This window comes from Manacus candei, unplaced genomic scaffold, assembly GCF_025592945.1.
Source record: "Manacus candei isolate 608988 ecotype Guabito, Panama unplaced genomic scaffold, ASM2559294v1 h1tg000022l, whole genome shotgun sequence".
NCBI classification, from domain to species: domain Eukaryota; kingdom Metazoa; phylum Chordata; class Aves; order Passeriformes; family Pipridae; genus Manacus; species Manacus candei.
Genome location: NW_026138070.1, coordinates 3,736,126 through 3,753,836, shown reverse-complemented (window position 1 = coordinate 3,753,836; position 17,711 = coordinate 3,736,126). Strand labels below are relative to the sequence as shown.

At 52.8% G+C, this 17,711-nt stretch overlaps 2 protein-coding genes across 2 annotated transcripts; both read right to left on the bottom strand.

Moving 5' to 3' along the window:
• Positions 1-29: 29 nt before the first annotated feature.
• CORT (cortistatin) lies at positions 30-10,746 on the bottom strand. Its single transcript, XM_051786264.1, has 2 exons — positions 3,250-10,746; positions 30-395 (listed from the first exon to the last, which is right to left on the bottom strand). The coding sequence occupies exons 1-2, from the start codon at positions 3,349-3,351 to the stop codon at positions 180-182; spliced, it is 318 nt and encodes a 105-aa protein (XP_051642224.1). The 5' UTR covers positions 3,352-10,746; the 3' UTR covers positions 30-179.
• Positions 10,747-11,191: 445 nt separating this feature from the next.
• On the bottom strand, positions 11,192-16,484 carry SRM (spermidine synthase). Its single transcript, XM_051786240.1, has 8 exons — positions 16,226-16,484; positions 15,971-16,091; positions 15,631-15,723; positions 14,296-14,449; positions 13,533-13,616; positions 13,064-13,209; positions 12,117-12,239; positions 11,192-11,554 (listed from the first exon to the last, which is right to left on the bottom strand). Exons 1-8 carry the CDS (start codon positions 16,369-16,371, stop codon positions 11,537-11,539), a joined length of 885 nt encoding a protein of 294 aa, XP_051642200.1. The 5' UTR covers positions 16,372-16,484; the 3' UTR covers positions 11,192-11,536.
• Positions 16,485-17,711: the final 1,227 nt, after the last annotated feature.

Sequence of the window (17,711 nt, the reverse complement as noted above, 5' to 3'; positions counted from 1 at the left end):
AGCCGCCCCACAAAATGGCCGCCGCCCCCCACGGCCGCCCCACACAGAGGTACAGACAGTCCCCGAGGCGCCATGCTTTATTCTGAGGGGTGGAGGGCACAGCAAAGGGGCTGGGGAGAACAAGGAAGACAAGGAGTGGGGAGGGCGTTTGCAGACTGGCAGGGCCAGGCTGGGCAGCACTAGCAGGAGGTGAAGGTTTTCCAGAAGAAGTTCTTGCAGGGCGCCTTGCGCTCCCGCTGTGAGAGCTGGGCGAGCCGGCCCAGCACCGCCCGCTCCTCCTCCAGCTTGCCCTCCTCCTCCAGGTCTGGGGTGGCCGCCTCATGCCCCATATCCACGCCGTCCAGCAGGCCTGCCAGCATCTTCAGGATGGCGTCCTTCCGCACTGTGCTCTGTTCCTGTGGGCAGAGAGCAGGGAAAGTGACGCACAGAGGGCCTGTCCCCCACAGCCATCGAGGTCCCTTCGTGTCCCCCTGCCATCCCTGGTGTCCTGCCCTTGGAGTCGATGCTTTTCCCTTCGGCAGAGCTGTGCCAGAGCTGAGGGATATGTGGCTGCTGAGGGCACTGCTCCTGTCTCCCCTCCCTGTCCAGCTCAGCCAGCTGGACCCTCACGTGTGCCATGTTACAGCTGGAAAAGAGCTGCTAACAAATAGACTTGAATTGGCTGTGAAGTCCCTCACTGCTCACACTAATTAAATTTCAGTGAATGCCAAGCTGCCTCTTCCCCTGGTCAGCCTGTGCTCCCTTCACTGCTCTGACTGCCCAGCATCCAGCTTGGGAAGGTCAGGGAAAAGGCACACGGTCCTGGGAAGAGGCACAGAGTCCTGAGCAATATTAAATTAAGCTCACGGGGGGATGTACTCCACTGTAAAATCATGCCTGAGCATTTCTGGTCTCTGTGGTTCCTTAGCAGGGACAGCTGGTACTGGCCAAGCTGGGATAGATGGTTTGACAGGAACAGATCCTGTTTCCCATGTGGATGGGAATCTTGGAAGCACATTTCCATGTCAGTCCTCACAAATGCCATATTTACTGCTGGGACTGCTGTCTCTGTCAGCACCAGCATTCACTAAGGACCACTTGGTGAGCAACTCAAAAGATGGATAAATACAGGCAGCAGCAATTATCCTGAGTTTACATTACAGAAGGTTTATGGGCATTTTTTAATCACTTTCTTAGCTCTAGTAACAAGCCTTGCTTCTGCACAAGGGGAACCAAGGCAGAGAAAAACTCCATGCTGTATTTGTGGCAGAAGAGAAGGTAAAGCCAGTTTGTGCTCATTCTGATTCCTCCTCCTGTGCTGCAAGTACAGAAGTGCCTTGAGCCTTTGAGAGATAGACTGGGACGGGGGAACCCCCTAAGTGTATCTCCTGGGTCATGTCTTCCTTGGAAGCTTCTTTCCTGGCTCTAAGTGCTGTGTTTGGAAATAACCGAGCAGAGCCAGCAGCCTCAGACTGAGGGGTGGGGAAGGCAAAGCTCAGCCCATGTTAGGGGATATTCCTTCTGCCTGATCAGCTGTGGCTGTCGGTGAAACCTGGCAGCTCTTCCCTGCACTAATCCACTGCTCACATCCTTTCTGCCTGGAGCTGTGCTCAAAGAGATCCACACTCTCTGGGAGCAGTTTGACATCTCAGCACGGTGGGTTGGGGCAAACCTTTGGGGAGCTGCTCCATTCCCTGTGCTCCATCCATCAGTGCATCAGAGGGAACACATCTTCCTTTTGCATTGTGATGCATTTTATAGGGGCATCAGAGGGAACACATCTTCCTTTTGCATTGTAATGCATTTTATAGGGGCTTATATGTAAAATCCCGATGCTTTTCTTACTTAAAACATCTGTCTGAGTTACAGCAGTGGTGACTGCAGGGTTTGGTTCATCAGTATCTAACAGTTTTTCAGTTCGTAGAATGCTCTATAATAGATATAATGATTCTCTTTAATTGTATCATTATTTTGTAAGCAACAGTGCGCAGAAGACTAAGAGTCATTACACCCAAATTAATTTTTACCAAAGCCTTATTTATCAATTTATTCCCTACAATTTGTTTCTTTTTTTCCCCAGCAGCTGGGATTTGCACCAGAATTTACTTCTTAAAAAAAGAATTTACTTTTTAAGTGCTGGGTTCGTTACTATAAGAATGCGGAGCTGAAAGTTTCCAGTTATCCCCAGAAGGGTTAATCCCAGGCAGCTGCAGGAGCCCTGATCTGACAGAACTCCAGCCCCAGCACCTCACAGTGTGCACGGTTCTTTCTTGCAGCCAGTTTCGTTGTTAATGGGATGTGAGCCCGCTCCTGGAGCAGCGAGACACTGATGGATGAGCTGGAGCCAACACTGAGACAGAAAAAACGATGTGGACACGCACAAAGGAGAAGTTGGTGCCTGTGAAACCAACACTGGGATCCTTCCCTTCTCTGGAATAACAGCAGCCTTATGGATACAGCCTGAACTGGACTGATGACTAGCCAGAGCTCAGAAGAACATCAGAGATGGCAGGGAACATGCAGGTGAGAGAACTGCAGGGCGAGGGCAAGAAAACAGGGCTTGTAATCATGTTATGCTATTGCTTCCTACCCCTTTGGCCTCTTAGGGAAACAGCATGGCAAAATAAAGTTATTATAGTGCTCTAGCCATTATAATATTAGGGTTTTGCCAGTTGGTAGGGTAATTATACTGCTATAATAAGTTCTGCCACTGCATAGAGCTGTGCTGGTTCAGAGTGTAATTATTCTAGCAGAACTATGTCAGTATAACTCCCCTTGTGAATACTACTCTGGAAAAAGCAATTTTATTCTGATATAATTACTTCATTTATGATTCCTCTGTTACTTTCCTACTGAACCCATCTTTTAAACATTTGTCCTTCCCATGAGTCCTATTTAAAATATCATCTCCCTTGATCATTTTACCAATTATGTATCTTTTCTCTCCCTCCCTAGTACTCTGCTTTATTCTCTCATGCTGTACCATTTCAGTAATATTTTCTCCTTTTCCCTCTGCTCTCTGCTGTTCATTTTGCCAGTTTTTGCTTAGCTCAGACTTCACTTTTGCAGCCCCTGGCATCTGGTACCTTTCTAAATCAGCTGGGTAGAGCTGTAGGAACAGCCCCAGGGTCAGCAGCATGTGAAGCTGTAGTGCCTTGGAATATAGAGGGGTGGGAGAGTTGTTTGCACCAGGTAAAGCCTAACTGCCCTTATCCCCCCTCCCCTGGCTCTGTCCTCACCCAGCTCCTGCCCAGGGTGGGTTTTACTCACCCTGGTGCTCTGGATGGCCAGTCTCTCTTCCCCAGGCAGTGCCGTGGCTCTCACACTCCACACCAGCAGCAGCACGGACACCAGGCTGGCCACCAGCTGCATGATGCACAGGCTGGGACTGGTGCTGAACGAGGAAGACTGGGAGAGGGAGCTGCTCCTGGGCTCTCTTCTGCCTCAGACAATGGCTGCAGCCCCTTTTATAGCCCTCCCCCAGCCCAGTGGGTGACGCAAACAATTAAGTCTATATCAAAGGCAAATTAGACTTTGGAGAGGTTGTTAACACTTGGCTGCTTGAGTGGGATACTTCAGTGCCTCTGGGCTCTCCATGTGCCAGACCTGCAGAGATTGAGGAAGCAAAGGCTTGGGACACTCCAGTAACATGCTGTTTCTTCACTCCAAGAAATTGTAGGCACTCTCTGTGCCTCTCCTAGTTAGCTGGATTCTGTTTGGGAAATAATGTTGGGTAGAAGAGGCCACCAGCTTGCACAAACCTGGATGATTCAGAGGGAAGAGGTAAAACTTCTGGCCATCAGTGCTTAGATATGGTCTTGGACCCTCAGCTGGTGTGTCCAAACAGCTCCAGGCTTTCAGGGTGTTTGGATCTGGGTCTCTGCATCGAGCAATGCAACTCACTGTGGGATGCCAAGACGCCTGGCTTTCCCTGTAGGGTAACATGGGGACAGAGCTGCAGCTGTGCAGTTATATCCTCTGTCTGGAAAATGCACATCAGACCACCTGGAAGCCTGCTGAGGGTTATGGGGTCTTGTTCCTAGTGTTGCTTCAATCCCTCTTGAACCTATCCCAGGAGTGCAGGTCAACACAGTGGAGATGCTGGGTTTAAATGTGTTAAAAACCAAGTACTGAAAGGCTGGTCAGAGCTGGAGCTGCTCTGCCCTGAGAGGCTTAAAAAGGCTCCTGCTCTGCTGGCACTGACCACAGGCTGCTTGGAGTGTGTTCCTACCACTCCTGGTCAGCAGTTAATAATGCCTCCTCCTTGCCCCAAAAGCTGTCCCAGCAGTGGGACTGGTCCCTGGGCCAGCAGAAAGTGCTGTTGAGCACTGCTGTCTGCATTGTCCCCATCACTTGCCTGTGAGATGCAGAGCTGAGATCCCAGCTCACCACCAGCCCTTTCTCCAGGAGCACTCGCCTCAGGGCAAGTCTTCCCCTGACCTTAACAACAAATGACAATCAAAAGATAAATTGTTATCCTAATTTAGCACATTAAAAAAAAAAAAAAACACAGGGAGGTGACTTGGCCAGGGGATGCTGTGGCAGAATTAAGAACAGAAGGCAGGAAAACCTGTTCCCCATTTCTCGCTCTTACCAGCATTACAGATCCTGGAAACAGCATGATGGAACTTTGCCTGCAAATAATCCAGCTCCTAATGCCAGCTACACCAGCTCTTGAGGGAAAAGATGCCACCACTTCCATGCACACTGTAAAAGAAATGCTGATTCCCTCATTGAAAGGCAGAAAAAACCCTTTCCTGAGTCACAGAGCCTTGTGGGGGAAAAGTAACAATCTAGCAATTTCTGGAAACGAATTTTCTTGGAAAACTTTGTAACCTCCCTGTTTCTCACCCTCCCCAACTGAGAGGTGGCTGCCACGCACCACTTCCAGATGAAACATTATCTGTTTCCTTTGAACCTGATCTGGCTGGTTTATCAGAATTGCCGGGTAATGGATTCTGTCAAACACTTCCCAGCCAGCCCGGGGCTGAGGCAGAGCAGGAAAGCTCCGGGCTCCAGCGAGCACAGAAACCACAGGGACCTGCCAAACGACCCGCAGCCGATCTGCTCCAGGAGGGGTGAACTGGGGGAAGAGCAAATGGAGAAAACACACTTGGCTGCTCAAGGGGAAGGAAGGGCAGGTCCTGGGAGTGTGAGATGTGCTGGGGCTGACAGGTGAGCCCTGCACTGGGGCTGTGAGCTGGACTCACCCCGTGGGCCGTGCAGACAGCAGGGGCAGTGCGGGCGGGTCTCCATGCTGGGCCCATCTGCTCTGCCCACGCTGCTCGTTCCAACAAACACAGCTCTGTCTGCAGCTTCCCCTCGGAAGGGGCTGTTGTCTGTAATGCTCCACTGAGAGACTGGGGTCACAAGTGTGACGATGCTCCTACCAGAAAAGGAAGTGGTGAGTGAGAGATCAGCTGCTGGGGAGGCTCACAGGGATGTAAAGGGTGACCAGGCTGCCCTGAATCTGCCCTGGGGTTAAAGGGCAGTAACAAAATAACTGTTACCTCCTGAGCAGGGGTGACTTTGGAGAGAGCTCCTGCCCAGATACTCCAGCACCAAACCTGTGGCCCTGCTGACAAGCACAGCCCAGCCAAAACCTGTGTCTAGCCTGGGCAAGGCTGGGTGTCTGTTCCCAGCTGGGAGGGAGGGAACAGGGACACATCAAAGCACTTACACTCCAGTGCCCACAGTAGGACTGGATCTCTAAATCCAGACTAGTTTCCTCTGGGCTCTGCTACAGCATGTCTCAATATCAGACACCTTTTTTTCAGGTTGCTCCATTTTTTCTAGTGCCCTTCCCTTTCCTCACATTCCCTCTGCTGCTTCCCCTAGTTAGTCTGTCCTCTGGCCCCTTTGCAGACCCTGCTGACCACCTCCCCACCACAGGCTATAGCACCATCTCCTTCACCAAAGGAAGTCAAATAACTCTGTGGTGGTAAAATTTGTTCTTTTTAGTAATTGGATAGAGTTCAACATACAGCACCAGGGTTGTTTGTACTTCCTACTGTTCCTATCCCGTGTGCATTGGCTGTCTGACCTTTAAGAAGGCCCCAATTATTATTTTTTTTTGCCAACCCTTAAAAGCTTATCACCCTGTACAGGAAAGGGTAAAGGTCTGCCCTTGGAACAATAAACATTTCTGATAATTTTTTCCTCTTACCACTTTCTCCCTGTTATCTGAAGTCATGTTCCCTTTGGAAGTCGTGTTCCTTGATGCTTTCCTGCCCCCAGCTGCACATGGCCTGAGTGGGTTTCTGCCACTTCACAGTGAGGGTAGATCTGTCTGAAATCAGAATGCCTTTGAACACATCCCTGGGAGCCTGGCAGGGTGGGGATGCTCCAGAAGGAATTCCTGCATACAGTAACTTGAAAAGGCCCGGCTCTCCCAGGATTTTGTCCCACAGTCAGTGTGGCTCCAGCAGAGATGCACAGTGGGGTCAGAAGCACAGCAGAATATGTTTCCACAACCACACGAGACAACCTCCATCTTTTCGTGACTAAGGCTGCACAAACAACATGCACTGGGAGAGGTTTTATCATTCAAGAAAGAGGCCCCTGACCTCTCCTCAGTGAGTCTGTGCAGCAGCAGAGACTGGGCACTGCTGGAACACAAAACTATGACTGTGTCTGACACTAAATGACACACTAAGGAATGAGATTATTTCTCAGTTGCCCTCCTGTATGGCCTGGATATTTGCTGCCTTCTGCCCCTTTGTTGCCTGGTCTGGGCTCAGGTCACCATGCCTTGAAGCACGTAGCAGAACCACATCAGGCTTCCTGCACAGTGTCTGGTTCCCAAAGGTGAGGCACTCAGCTGCAGCTGAAGGAAGGGTTCCAGTGCCTTCCTGTCATTGCAGTCCTTGCTCTCTGCCCTCGAGAGTCCCTCATTGCAAAGGCCAATGCAATAAATAAAGCAGTAGTCAGCTGACAGTTGTGAGCCTTCCTGGAAGGGGAAACCAATTTGTTCAGGGGCCTGAAATCACAGCTCATTTCTCAGGCAGTGTTCCCTGGCACTGTGCTCCCCAGGGCTCCGGAGGAGCACGCAGGTGGCTGTTCCAGCCTTGGCTTTCCACTGGCACTAATCTAACAAACCCAGGGAAGAGACTGTGGGAGCGTGGGCTGGAGCCTCGTCCCTGCTCAGAGCTCAGAGCAGGTGCAGGAGGAGGAGGGGAGGGCCCAGGGATGCTGCTCTCACAGCACACACGACTGCAAGGCTGTTCCAGCTCTCTGGGGAGCAGGAGCTGGGGGAGCTGTGCTGCCTCCTCTGTCTGCCGACCCCAGGGGGACTCAGGAGGTGAGGGGGGGCCAAGCAAAATGCCTCAGTGGTGCTCAAAGCCTTCTGTAGAACCGAAAAAAGGGAAATTTAGGTTAGATATTTATTGGGAAGAAATTTTTTACTGTGAGGGTGGTGAGACACTGGAACAGGCTGCCCAGGGAGGTTGTGGATGCCTCAACCCTGGCAATGTTCAAAGCCATGTTGGATAAGGCCTTGAGCAATCTGGTCTAGTGGGAGGAGCCCCTGCCCATGGCAGGAGGGATTGGGACTGGTTGATCTTTAAGGTCCATTCCAACCCCTTAATATTCTATGATTTTATGATTTAACTGCATGTGAAGTTAAACATTAAACACCAAAATCTTCCTTAGAAAATAACTAATCACCATGAAACACTATTTCAAAGTACCTGTTTTCCAGTGCAAACATGTTGCCTGGCTCCAGGCTGGAGTCATTTCAGGCTGTGAAGCCTGGGGTTACTGCTGCTGCCATGGACTGACCTCTGCTACACCAGAGTTGTCCCTTTGGTGGCAGGATTGGCTGGACAAGACTTGGATAGAAACATTCCTCTACCATTTGGATCACCTGAGGGATTGCTTATGCACTGCACCTCGTGGGAATTCCAAGAGCTCACCAGGGATGCTGACACATGGACCTGTGACACTGTCAGCACCACAGAAGGGACCACTGGGCTGGGAGAGCCTTGAACAGGAATTGCAGACAGGCTGGGGCTCTGGTTCCTGCTCTCCCCCAGCTGAAGGGGGTGAGACACACACAGGGTCATCACACACATCATCCTGCTCTTAACCCTGGCTCACAGAAGTAGCTTTGTCAAGTCAATCCTCTCTGGACATGCCCAGCCCTGGGCTGCTGCAGCAGCCCTTCAGTACCAAGCAGAGGCAGCCCCTCCTGCAGGGTACCTGTGGGGTCCCTGCTCCAGCACCCTCGGCACTTCAAGCCCCATCAGCCAGGAGCTGGTGTCCTTGAAAGGCCTGCACTGACATCCCCAGCATTTGCAATAATCCACCCATCTTTATGTGCCTCACACCTCACTGTGCTGTAACTGTGATTCCCTGGCTACAATTCCCCAGCTTTTGCATATTTGAAAAGCACTTAACTCCATCCTGTACGTGACTAGGAAACAGCATCCCCCAGACTTCTCAGCATTTGACTTGGTTAAATTTCTCATCTTACTTTTTAACAGCATTTTGCCCGACTCTTTTGTTAGACCTGAGCTGCTGTTTCGTGTTGTCCACACTTTTCCCTCTTCTTCCCCCACTGTGTTACCAAGGGAACTTTCCTCTCCCTGAACTTGGTGGCACTTGTTAATACTTTTTTGACTGCTTGCTTACCAAGGCTGCTGTTCTGATGAAAGATGAATGTCATTCTTCCTTCAGCAGTCCCTTGCTCCAGCTCTCAGCCCCATCAATAATTCAGCCAGGCCTCGACAACATTAGCTCTGGGTGAATATACCACACTCATGCCAATTAACTGACTGAAAGGGCTCGGGAGAGACAGGCAGGAGATTTCTCTTAATTTTATGAAGCTCTTTTCTGAACTTCTAAAAACTGAGTTAGTTCAAAGAATAAAATCAGAGCAGAGATTCTGACACAGTTCAAGAGGTGCCAAGAGACTCCAACAATGGATGTGCTGAAGCCCATCAGGCTCCTCTCCCTCGCTTGTCTCCACCTGCTCTGACTGACACAACACTGCACGTTCCCTGGGACAGAGCCTATCCCTGCTCATGTGCTCCTGACTTAATGAGCTGCTGGAACATGACTGCAGCATGTCTAGACAAACATCATCTCGGTGGCTCTTTGCTTATGAACAGCCTTGCCCGTGGAGAACAGTGACTTGGAACAACTCGGAAACTATATATAGGGCCCTGTGGATGGAGTGTGTGTGACTTGGATGGGAAACAGCCTTGTCTTCCTGCTCTCATCACTGGCCACTTGCTGAACTTACACATTTGGAGAGAGCTCAAAGAACCAGAAGGAATAATTAGCTGTGTGGAGGCCAGGTTTGAGGAAGCTCTTTCCCTCCTGGGCATTGTTGTACTCACCAGGGGTGGGTGAAAGGCTTGAACTTGTTACTAGTTGGCTGCTGCTCTAAGGCCTTCCTGGACTACACTCCTGGTCTTGATTCCCGTTCCAGGGGAAAGTGCCAGAGCTAGTTTTCTGTCAAGGACGAAGGGATGAAGGGGGTTCAGGTCCCACAGGGATTTAAACAGGAGGAGCTAGAACCATTACTGACCTGCTCTTCATAAAAATATTAGAGTTGAGCAATGAAAATGCCTCATTAGCCCAAACGACTCGGTAGCTGTGAGAGAAAGGAGACAGTTACCCAGACAATTAAAGAGACAAAATGGGGGTAAAATTCCAAACACAGAGGAGATCCAGACTCAGCTCTGCAGCTCAGCAATGCTTTGCAAACCCTCACGACCTCCAAGAAGCTGTACTGATATAGGTAGCAGAAGAGGGCACTGGGAAAGAACTGACAAGTCTCATCAGAAAGGGGAGAAAGCAGGAGGGTTGGCACTGACCCCACAAGTCCCTTGCTGTGGGCACACAGTGGTTGCACCACCAAGGCTGTTTGTAGGGTCACAATTGTGGTAAAGCTCAACCCCAACCTTTCCTCGAGTCTGCTCCTTCTGTTTCTCTCTTAACAAGCCCCAAAGGCCTCTCTCAGAAGCAGCTTTTTGCCTTCTCCTGATGCCACCTAGTGCCTGTCCCCAGCCTGCTCAGCCAGAGCTCAGCCCTCGGAGCCACCACAGCTCCTGCAGAGGAAAGGAGAGAGTGGGGCCAGGACTGCCAGGAACTGCCTGATGGCAGCAGGGAGACAGCAGCTGGAAAACAGCTTGGAAAACTGTACCCCAGGCAGCACGTGGACTGGAGCACAGCTTGGGTAACAGGTACTGACACTGCAGCAGGAGCTGTTGGGCTACAGTACAAAACAAGCAATGGGATCACTCTTCAGAGCTTTCTTTGGATGAGAACTTGTCATCCCCAGAGATGAGGGAGAGAGGAAGTCGGAGTGACTACAGAGAGCCCCTGGAAGCACAGCAAACCCTCAGGATCTCTGTTTCCCCTCCCTGTCTCCCCAAAGAACACCGACCCACGTTGGTGTCCCCTTAACCAGAGCCGAGTGTTAAATGGAGTGCAGGGAGGGACAGGGCACAGTGGGTGTGCTGGGAGGGGGATCCCACTGAACTGGGCACGGAGCCTTCAGAGCAGAAGTAAAGGAGTGGAGGCAGATCCATCTCACAGAGTACAACGGAAAACAACTTATGCATCTGGGGGCAGCATTAGAAATAATGATGCCTCCTAAGGACTTGCAAATACCCAGGCCCGAGGCAACTCAGCATGACTGAGATGAGAGATTTGTCAGCACAGCTGATTCCCCAACATCAGTACTGAACAGCAGGCAATGGAGCTAAGGTTTGTTTTTTATATATATATATATTTATATTTATATATATAAAGCGCCTATCACCATATTGATAAACATTCTTTGGAATCACTCCGAGGGCAGAGGTAAGAACAGGAATTAGCCTGTGGGTACCTCAGCACTTCTGTTTCCAACCAATTTAAAAAACAAAAATTAAAAAAAAAAAAAAAAGCCACAAGACTTTGCTGCCAGCCTGCCTGGCTGGTGTTTAATACTGCTACTCCATCAGGGTTGGAGGGAGACCTATTGTGAATGGCAACAGTTTGCACTGTGACTTCTCCAGCCGTGCTGCAGAGCAGTGCAGGTGTCACAGGAGGGCAGAGGGACACGGAGGCTCAGACCCGTTACCAGTCAAACGTCTCAGCAGTAGGGAGCTCCCACGAGGAGAGAGCGAAGCTCACCGTGCACAGAGCTCTCACTCTCTGTGCTTAAGGCCGAGTCAGGGACCCTTTGGACTCTTCCCAGATCACCAGACAGAAACATGTGTCAGTTATAAATACATCATGTCAGTTGGGGGTGGAGGTGGGACGGGGGCACAGGGACGGGGGATTTGGGGTGGGTGCAGGGAGGAGAGAAAGGAAGAAGACACCTTACGTTTCCAGCACTGGAAAGAACAGTTTTGACCTCACGCAATAAGTCACTGGACCTTTTCAATAGTCTTATCTGGCTTGTGCCCCATCATCTGTTACACATCAAAGGGAATGTTGGCTGGCAAACGGGTTAAACAATCCCACACAGTGGAGAGCAAATCTGCAGTCTGCTGGGAAGGTCCCAACCACATCACTGACGATCTCAGGGTCCACCTTGAAGGAAGGAAGCAGCTTCTCAGTCTCACACATCGCTCAGCGCCTGCAGACAGACAGAGTGTCAGGAGGGACCTGCCACAGCTCTACCAGTCCTCAGCAGAAGTATGAATCACCACCTCTGAAACACAACCATGGCATCTGCCTTCATCCCTAGGATGCTCTTAGGAGTTTTTTTTCCTGAACCTGCAGTTGCAACCCAGTTAGGAGATGATGGAATAACGCAGAAATCCTTCAAAAAGGCAGGCTGAACTATGCTGGAGTATCCTTTCTGTACCCTCTGGTTTCTTCTAGAAACCATAACCACACTTGATCTAAGACTTTTGGAGTTTTTCAATGGGAAACACCAGTTCTGCAGGCTCTGGGACTCAGTTTTGGCAGGTGAAGTAGGAGTGATCTGCCATCAAGGCACGGTACATGAACCCAAGGAAGCTTCAAACTGAACTCCAGCCTTCCCTGACTGACTCATCCTCTGCTCTGTCATACAAAACGCTGTCCTGCTCCGACTTGCCCACAGAAGCCTTTGAGGCTGCAGGAAATCCTCAGTCCTGCCCACTCCCACTCCCACCTCATCCTGGACAGAGGCACAGCAGCAGAGCCCGGCTCACCTTCCGTGCAAACTCGGGCAGGATGAAGGCTGCCCGGTGGATGTCAGAGTTGTAGTACTTCAGACTCCTCTCCTCCACTTGCTGCTGCGAGAGCTGCTGCACAGGCTCCCGGAAATTCGTGTTCTGCAAGAGCAAAGCCAGGTAGCTCTGAGTGCCTGGGTGAGGAGCCAGGGGCTGTGTGACAGGCACCCTGACGTGTGGCAGAGAACCAAGAGGACTCGCAGGAGAACAGATGACTTTCTGTTCTAGCATGAGGTCAAAGGTTCTGCACAGCTCCAGCCCCAAGGGCTGGGGTTCACTCTCTGTAACTCGTGTGACCAGCCCTGATGCACAGATGTCAGTGCATGAGGTCAGACTGGGTGAGCCCTGTGCCAGATGAAGCTGTCAGAGTGCCTGAGCATCCAAGAAAGCAAGGCTTTGCTGTTCAGAGCAGAATCCATGTCTGTGTTAAGTCAGGCACAGTGCATGCTGCCAGCACCCCAGATAAATCATGTACAGCAGCAGCACTGCTGGCCCCAAAAACCCACCTGACAGTTGGTCTCACAGAGTAACCAGCCCACATCCCAACACTGACTCTCCCTCGGAGGCCTCTTTACGAGCAGATTACCAGTCACAGCCTGATTCTTATCAAGCAGGTGCCCACCTTGCAACAGCCAACATCAACAAGACAAAGCCTTAACAGGCTCTGGGAATTGGTAGCAACTTCTTCCCTTCCAAGTTTGTTGTACTAGACAGAAACCCCTGTCCTTTTCTAAGGCAGCTGGTCAGCTCTGCAGTTCACCCAGCACTGAGCAGGCTGCATTGCAGCTCTGGGACTGCATGGGTCTGGAGGCCCCACAGCTGGGAGAGCTCAGTGCCACAGCTCCAGCTCTTGGGGACAGCCTCAGGCAGACCCTGCAGGTGCTTCCAAGCAGTGGAAAAGGGCACCTGAGGTGTCGGAGACTCACCGGGTTCTTGCTGCAGAGCATGAAGCCAATCTGCCCGCTGGGATACGTGGGGATGGTGCAATAGGCGTATTCCACCACCGGGAACAGAGACTTGCAGAACTGACGCATCTCCTTAATGAGATCCAGGTGCAGCCACTGGCACTCACCTGCAGGGAGAGAGGAAGGCAGGATGCAAGGTGAGAGCTGCCCCCCTTCTCTGTGCCAGGTTAACAGCGCTTCCAAGTCCCAACCTGCTCTGCTCTGCACAGCTCATGTGGTTTCGAAGGCAAGACCAGACCCCTACGCCAGTTTTGCTAAGCTCAGTCCAGCAGTCTGAGCTGATGGAGACAGACCAAAACCACAGCTGTACCTGGGAGCTGAAATGCTTTCACTCCCTGCATCACGTCTCCCCAAGAAGAGTTCCCCCTGTGCCTCACCCTTGGCACGCAGTGGTCTGGCATCACCCTCTGCCCAGCCACAGCACCCTCACCTTGGCAGCAGAGAATCCCATCTTCTCGCAGGGCTGTCTTCATCAGCTGGTAGTAAGATTCTTTGAATAAGCTTTCTGCAGGACCTGGGAGAAAAGTGAGTGAGACCCTCAGCCCGCACTCAGCACAGCAAAACCATCAGGATTTCAGCTTTGTTCTGTAGCAAGCCCAGGACCTTTACCAAAGGAAGTCATAGCAGCTGCCTTTTGCTCCAGGGAGCATTTTTTAAACAGAACTCCTTCTCCAAACTGCATTTTAGAGATGCCTCTCCTGTGTTGACTACAGCAAGAGTGAAGGTGGCTCAAGCAGTCGTCATCAGGTCCCTAAAATGAGGTGTCATATCTACATTTGGTCCCTCTCTGCCTCAGTTTTCCCCTTCAGAAATACAGCAGCCTCACCACAGCCATCTTTGGGATGGGTGCTACACCAACAGTGTGTGAGCCACTGCTTCATTGGTACATGTGCAAAGCTGTCCTTGCCAGCATGGTGCTGTATCCCCCACAGGATTGCTGGTCTCAGGGATCAGCTCTGCCAGAAGCAATTGCTGCTGGAGTTGAATTTTGAGGAGAGAAACGCGTCAGCTGCTTGAAGCCTTGCTAATACAATTTTCTGGTTCTCATCCTTCCCTTTCTCTACCAAAAGAAGCAAGTCAGCAACAGTCTTTCACTTGAAAGGAGCCTGGGCAGGCTGGCATAACTTCCAAGAGGTAAGCAGAAAAGAAGGGGGAGTGTGGAAAGTAGCGCCCTTTTATGGCAGAATTCTTACCCATGGGGTCAGACGAGTCCGTGATAATCACATCAAAGGCTTCTTGATTTTGTTTCATGAACTCAAAACCATCTCCCACATGCAAGGTCAGCTTAGCGCTGGAATATCCCACTGCCATGCCTGGGAGGTATTTTTTGGATACCTGGATCACATCCTGCAGCAACACAGAGAGCACAAGTGGGTCAGCGGGGGCTACAAGGAGCTGCTTCTCAGGCTACTGTGCAGTTGCAACCGAAGGAACAGCACAGTGAGTCATTTCCTTCCATGCCTTCAGCACAAATCCGACTCAGCCAGCGAGATCCTCAAGAGCTGTCAGCATCTTCAGCCAACAAGCTACACTCAGCCCTTTCCTACGGCCTCAGGGTTCAGTGACACTGTTGGTCTGTCCTTGCCAAACTCAACAAGAAGCTGGAGCTTCAAAGGCTCCCTGAGGAACTGAGTGAACACAATCACAGAGCAGACTGCTCTGTGCCCTTTCTCCCTCTGGACACCGTTGCAGAGGTGATCTCCCTTTCTCCCCTCCTAAATGAAACCATGCCAGCAGGTTTCTAGATGCGAGATGAGAAAGATCCCCATCTCTGCTCCATAGCCATTATATCAGTCCCCTGATAAGATAGTTTTCTCTCTAACATGGTTAGACAGGCACTGCCCTGGGCCCAGCAACTGTACGGAACACTACCAGCTTCTCACAGCTGGCAGAGACAAAAAAATATGCTGGTGTCAGGCAGTGCTTGTTCAAAACCAGGCACGTTTGCCTACTTAGCTTGGCAGACTGTGCACACATCTCACATAGCAGTGTTTCCCATTCCTAATAGAGCCCTCCTCTGAGCAAAACTTCCTAAGAAAGTAAAATATCAGAACAAACTGGCCGAGAGGAGGAGGACTAGCCCATTTATCATGGAAACAAATCCCCCTTTCTTATTTCCTGCTTTTAGTCGCCTGGGACTGCTCAACACAGCGACCATCCTCCTCGGGCAGGAGCAGCAGTCAGTTCAGCAGCGAGGCAGAGGGAAAAGCAGCACCTCCACAAAGCCAGGGCGCTCCTCCAGATCCCGTGCTTGGCCCACGCCGGCCTGGAAGGGCCTCAACCGCATGTGTGTGAAAGAAATCACATGGAAGAGGCAGCCAGCTGCCACGTAGATGACTTGCAAGGCAAAGAGGTGGCGCTGTCAGTGTCACGCCAGCAGAACCGGCAGCAAAGGCGCCCGGTGCTGACAAGGGGCAGCAGGTGAAGCCGCAGCTCCCGTGGATGCTGTGAGGCCGGGCTGCTTCTGCCGGGCAGCCCGCCCGCCCGCAGCCCCGGGGCTCCCGCACGCAGCCGGGAGCCCAACGCACCTCATCGATCTCGCACTGCACCACGGACTCCACGGTGGGGTGTTTGACCACCTCTCTCAGCACTCCCCCGTCGCCGCCGCCGATGATCAGCACCTGGCAGGGACAGGGCAGGACAGCGGCCGTCAGCGGGGGCGGCTCGGGGGGACCGGGGCTGCCCGGCCTAACGGGAGCGGCGCGAATCCCCGCGGGCCCGTCCTGCCGGCGATGAGCTGCGGGGCCCACGCGGCTGCGGCCACGCTCGCCCGGCGGGCCCGGGCAGCCCCGGCAGCGCCGCAGGGCCCGGGGCGGGTCTGCGAGCCCCGGCCGGGGGGACCCCAAGGAGCGGCCGGGGACGACTCACCTTGCGGGGGTCGGGGTGGCTGCAGAGGGGCAGGTTGGCGATCATTTCCTGGTAGGAGAACTCGTCCCGCTCCGTGCACTGGATCACCCCGTCCAGGACCAGGACGTTGCCGTAGGTAGTGCTGGGCAGAGCGGGGGAAGCGGGGCTGGAGCCGGGCCCGGAGCCGCGCTCCCCCGCGCCCTCCCCGCGCCAAACAGGCCCCACCGCGTGGCGCCGGCCGCCCCCCCCCGCCGCCCGCCCCGCCGCCCCCCGCACCTGCGGAACACGAGGATCTCCTGGTAGCGGGAGCGCTGGTGGTGCAGCAGCTCCTCCACCTGCAGCGACATGGCCTGGCCGGGCCAGAGCCGGCAGGTCTCTCGGAACCAGCCCTCGCGGATCAGCGCGGCCGCGCCGCGCTCCATCGCGGCCGGGGCGCGGGGCGGAGCCGCTGCGGGGGCAGCGCTGCGGGGGCTCCGCGCTCCGCTCCCGCCGCCGCCGCCGCCTGACCCCGCGGGCGCGGGAGCCGCGCGCAGGGCCCCGCGCGCCCGCCCCGCCCCGCCCGCCGCCATTGGCCCCGCGCCGGCCCCACGTGCCCGCCCGTCACCGAGCGCGGGGCCGCCCCCGCCGGGGGAAAGGGCGCGCCCGCCCCGCCAAAAAGGGCTGGATGGGACGGGTGTGGGGTTTAACGAGGGTGAGCGGGGGGCTGGAGCGACTCTCAGGAGGAAAGGCTGAGGGAGCTGGGCCTGTTCAGCCTCCAGAGGAGACGCTGAGAGGGAACCTCCGCAGTGTCTGTCAGGGGCTGCAGGGAGGGGGCAGAGGATGGACCAGGTTCTGCTCGGGGGGCCCAGCAATGGCACAAGAGAATGGGGCAGAAACCGGTGCCCAGAAAGTTCCACCTGAACATGAGGAAGAACTTCTTCCCTGTGCAGTGACCCAGCTCTGAACAGGCTGCCCAGGGAGGGTGGAGTTCCCCTCACCAGGGATATTCCAGACCCGTTTGGACACAATCCTGTGCCATGTGCTCTGGGATGACCCTGCTGGAGCAGGGAGGTGCAACCAGATGACCCACTGTGGTCCCTTCCACCTTGACCCATCCTGGGATTGTGTGGATGTCACAAAAGCAGGTTTGGTTCTGGTGCTGGTGGGCCCTGGCCTGTGCTCAGCTCGTGCTCCGAGGAGCAGCCCTTGGGAGAAACACATCAAGGTTCTTACCAAGAGTAGTTCTCCAACCATGTTACACAAAGATCTCCAACAACTGCTGCACAACAGCAAATCAGCCCCAGAGTAGTGGATCCCAGGGCTACAACTTGACTGGCACAGCTAGATGAATAAAGCACACAGGGATTTGCTACTCACTTCCATTAGAGACATTTTTAAAAACTGTGGCAACTCATAAAATGAAAACAGAAAAGACCTGAAATTAAGATCACCCTTGAAATGTCACTTTGCATAGAACTTTAAGTAGAGGACTTAAACTAGAGAGATTTTAATATCCCTGGGGGCAAGGGAGTTTTTAGTAAGACTTACTTGTTCTTCATGTTACAGAAACAACCAGAACTGGTAAAGCTAGGAAGGGAATTGGCAGCCCCTGCAAATGCACTTAGAGACAATTGCTATTTAACTGCCTCTTTACGAAAACATTCTCCAATATTCAGCCATGCAAGCAGATTTTATGAGCAGAAAGAGACTCTGTTCCACCATTACAATGCTGCTCAGTTGGCTCTGTTTACACTAAGATACCTAAGAACCCTCCTCTGTTCCT

Bases quoted from the DNA above. Each gene is read 5' to 3' on its own strand.
- CORT (XM_051786264.1), bottom strand. From the start codon at position 3,351: ATGCAGCTGGTGGCCAGCCTGGTGTCCGTGCTGCTGCTGGTGTGGAGT. The intron at 396-3,249 runs GTGAGTAAAACC...CTCTGCCCACAG, and splicing joins TGGCCATCCAGAGCACCAGG to GAACAGAGCACAGTGCGGAA.
- SRM (XM_051786240.1), bottom strand. From the start codon at position 16,371: ATGGAGCGCGGCGCGGCCGCGCTGATCCGCGAGGGCTGGTTCCGAGAG. The intron at 16,092-16,225 runs GTGCGGGGGGCG...CGCTCTGCCCAG, and splicing joins GAGATCCTCGTGTTCCGCAG to CACTACCTACGGCAACGTCC. The intron at 14,450-15,630 runs GTGCGTTGGGCT...GTGTTGCTGCAG, and splicing joins TGCAGTGCGAGATCGATGAG to GATGTGATCCAGGTATCCAA.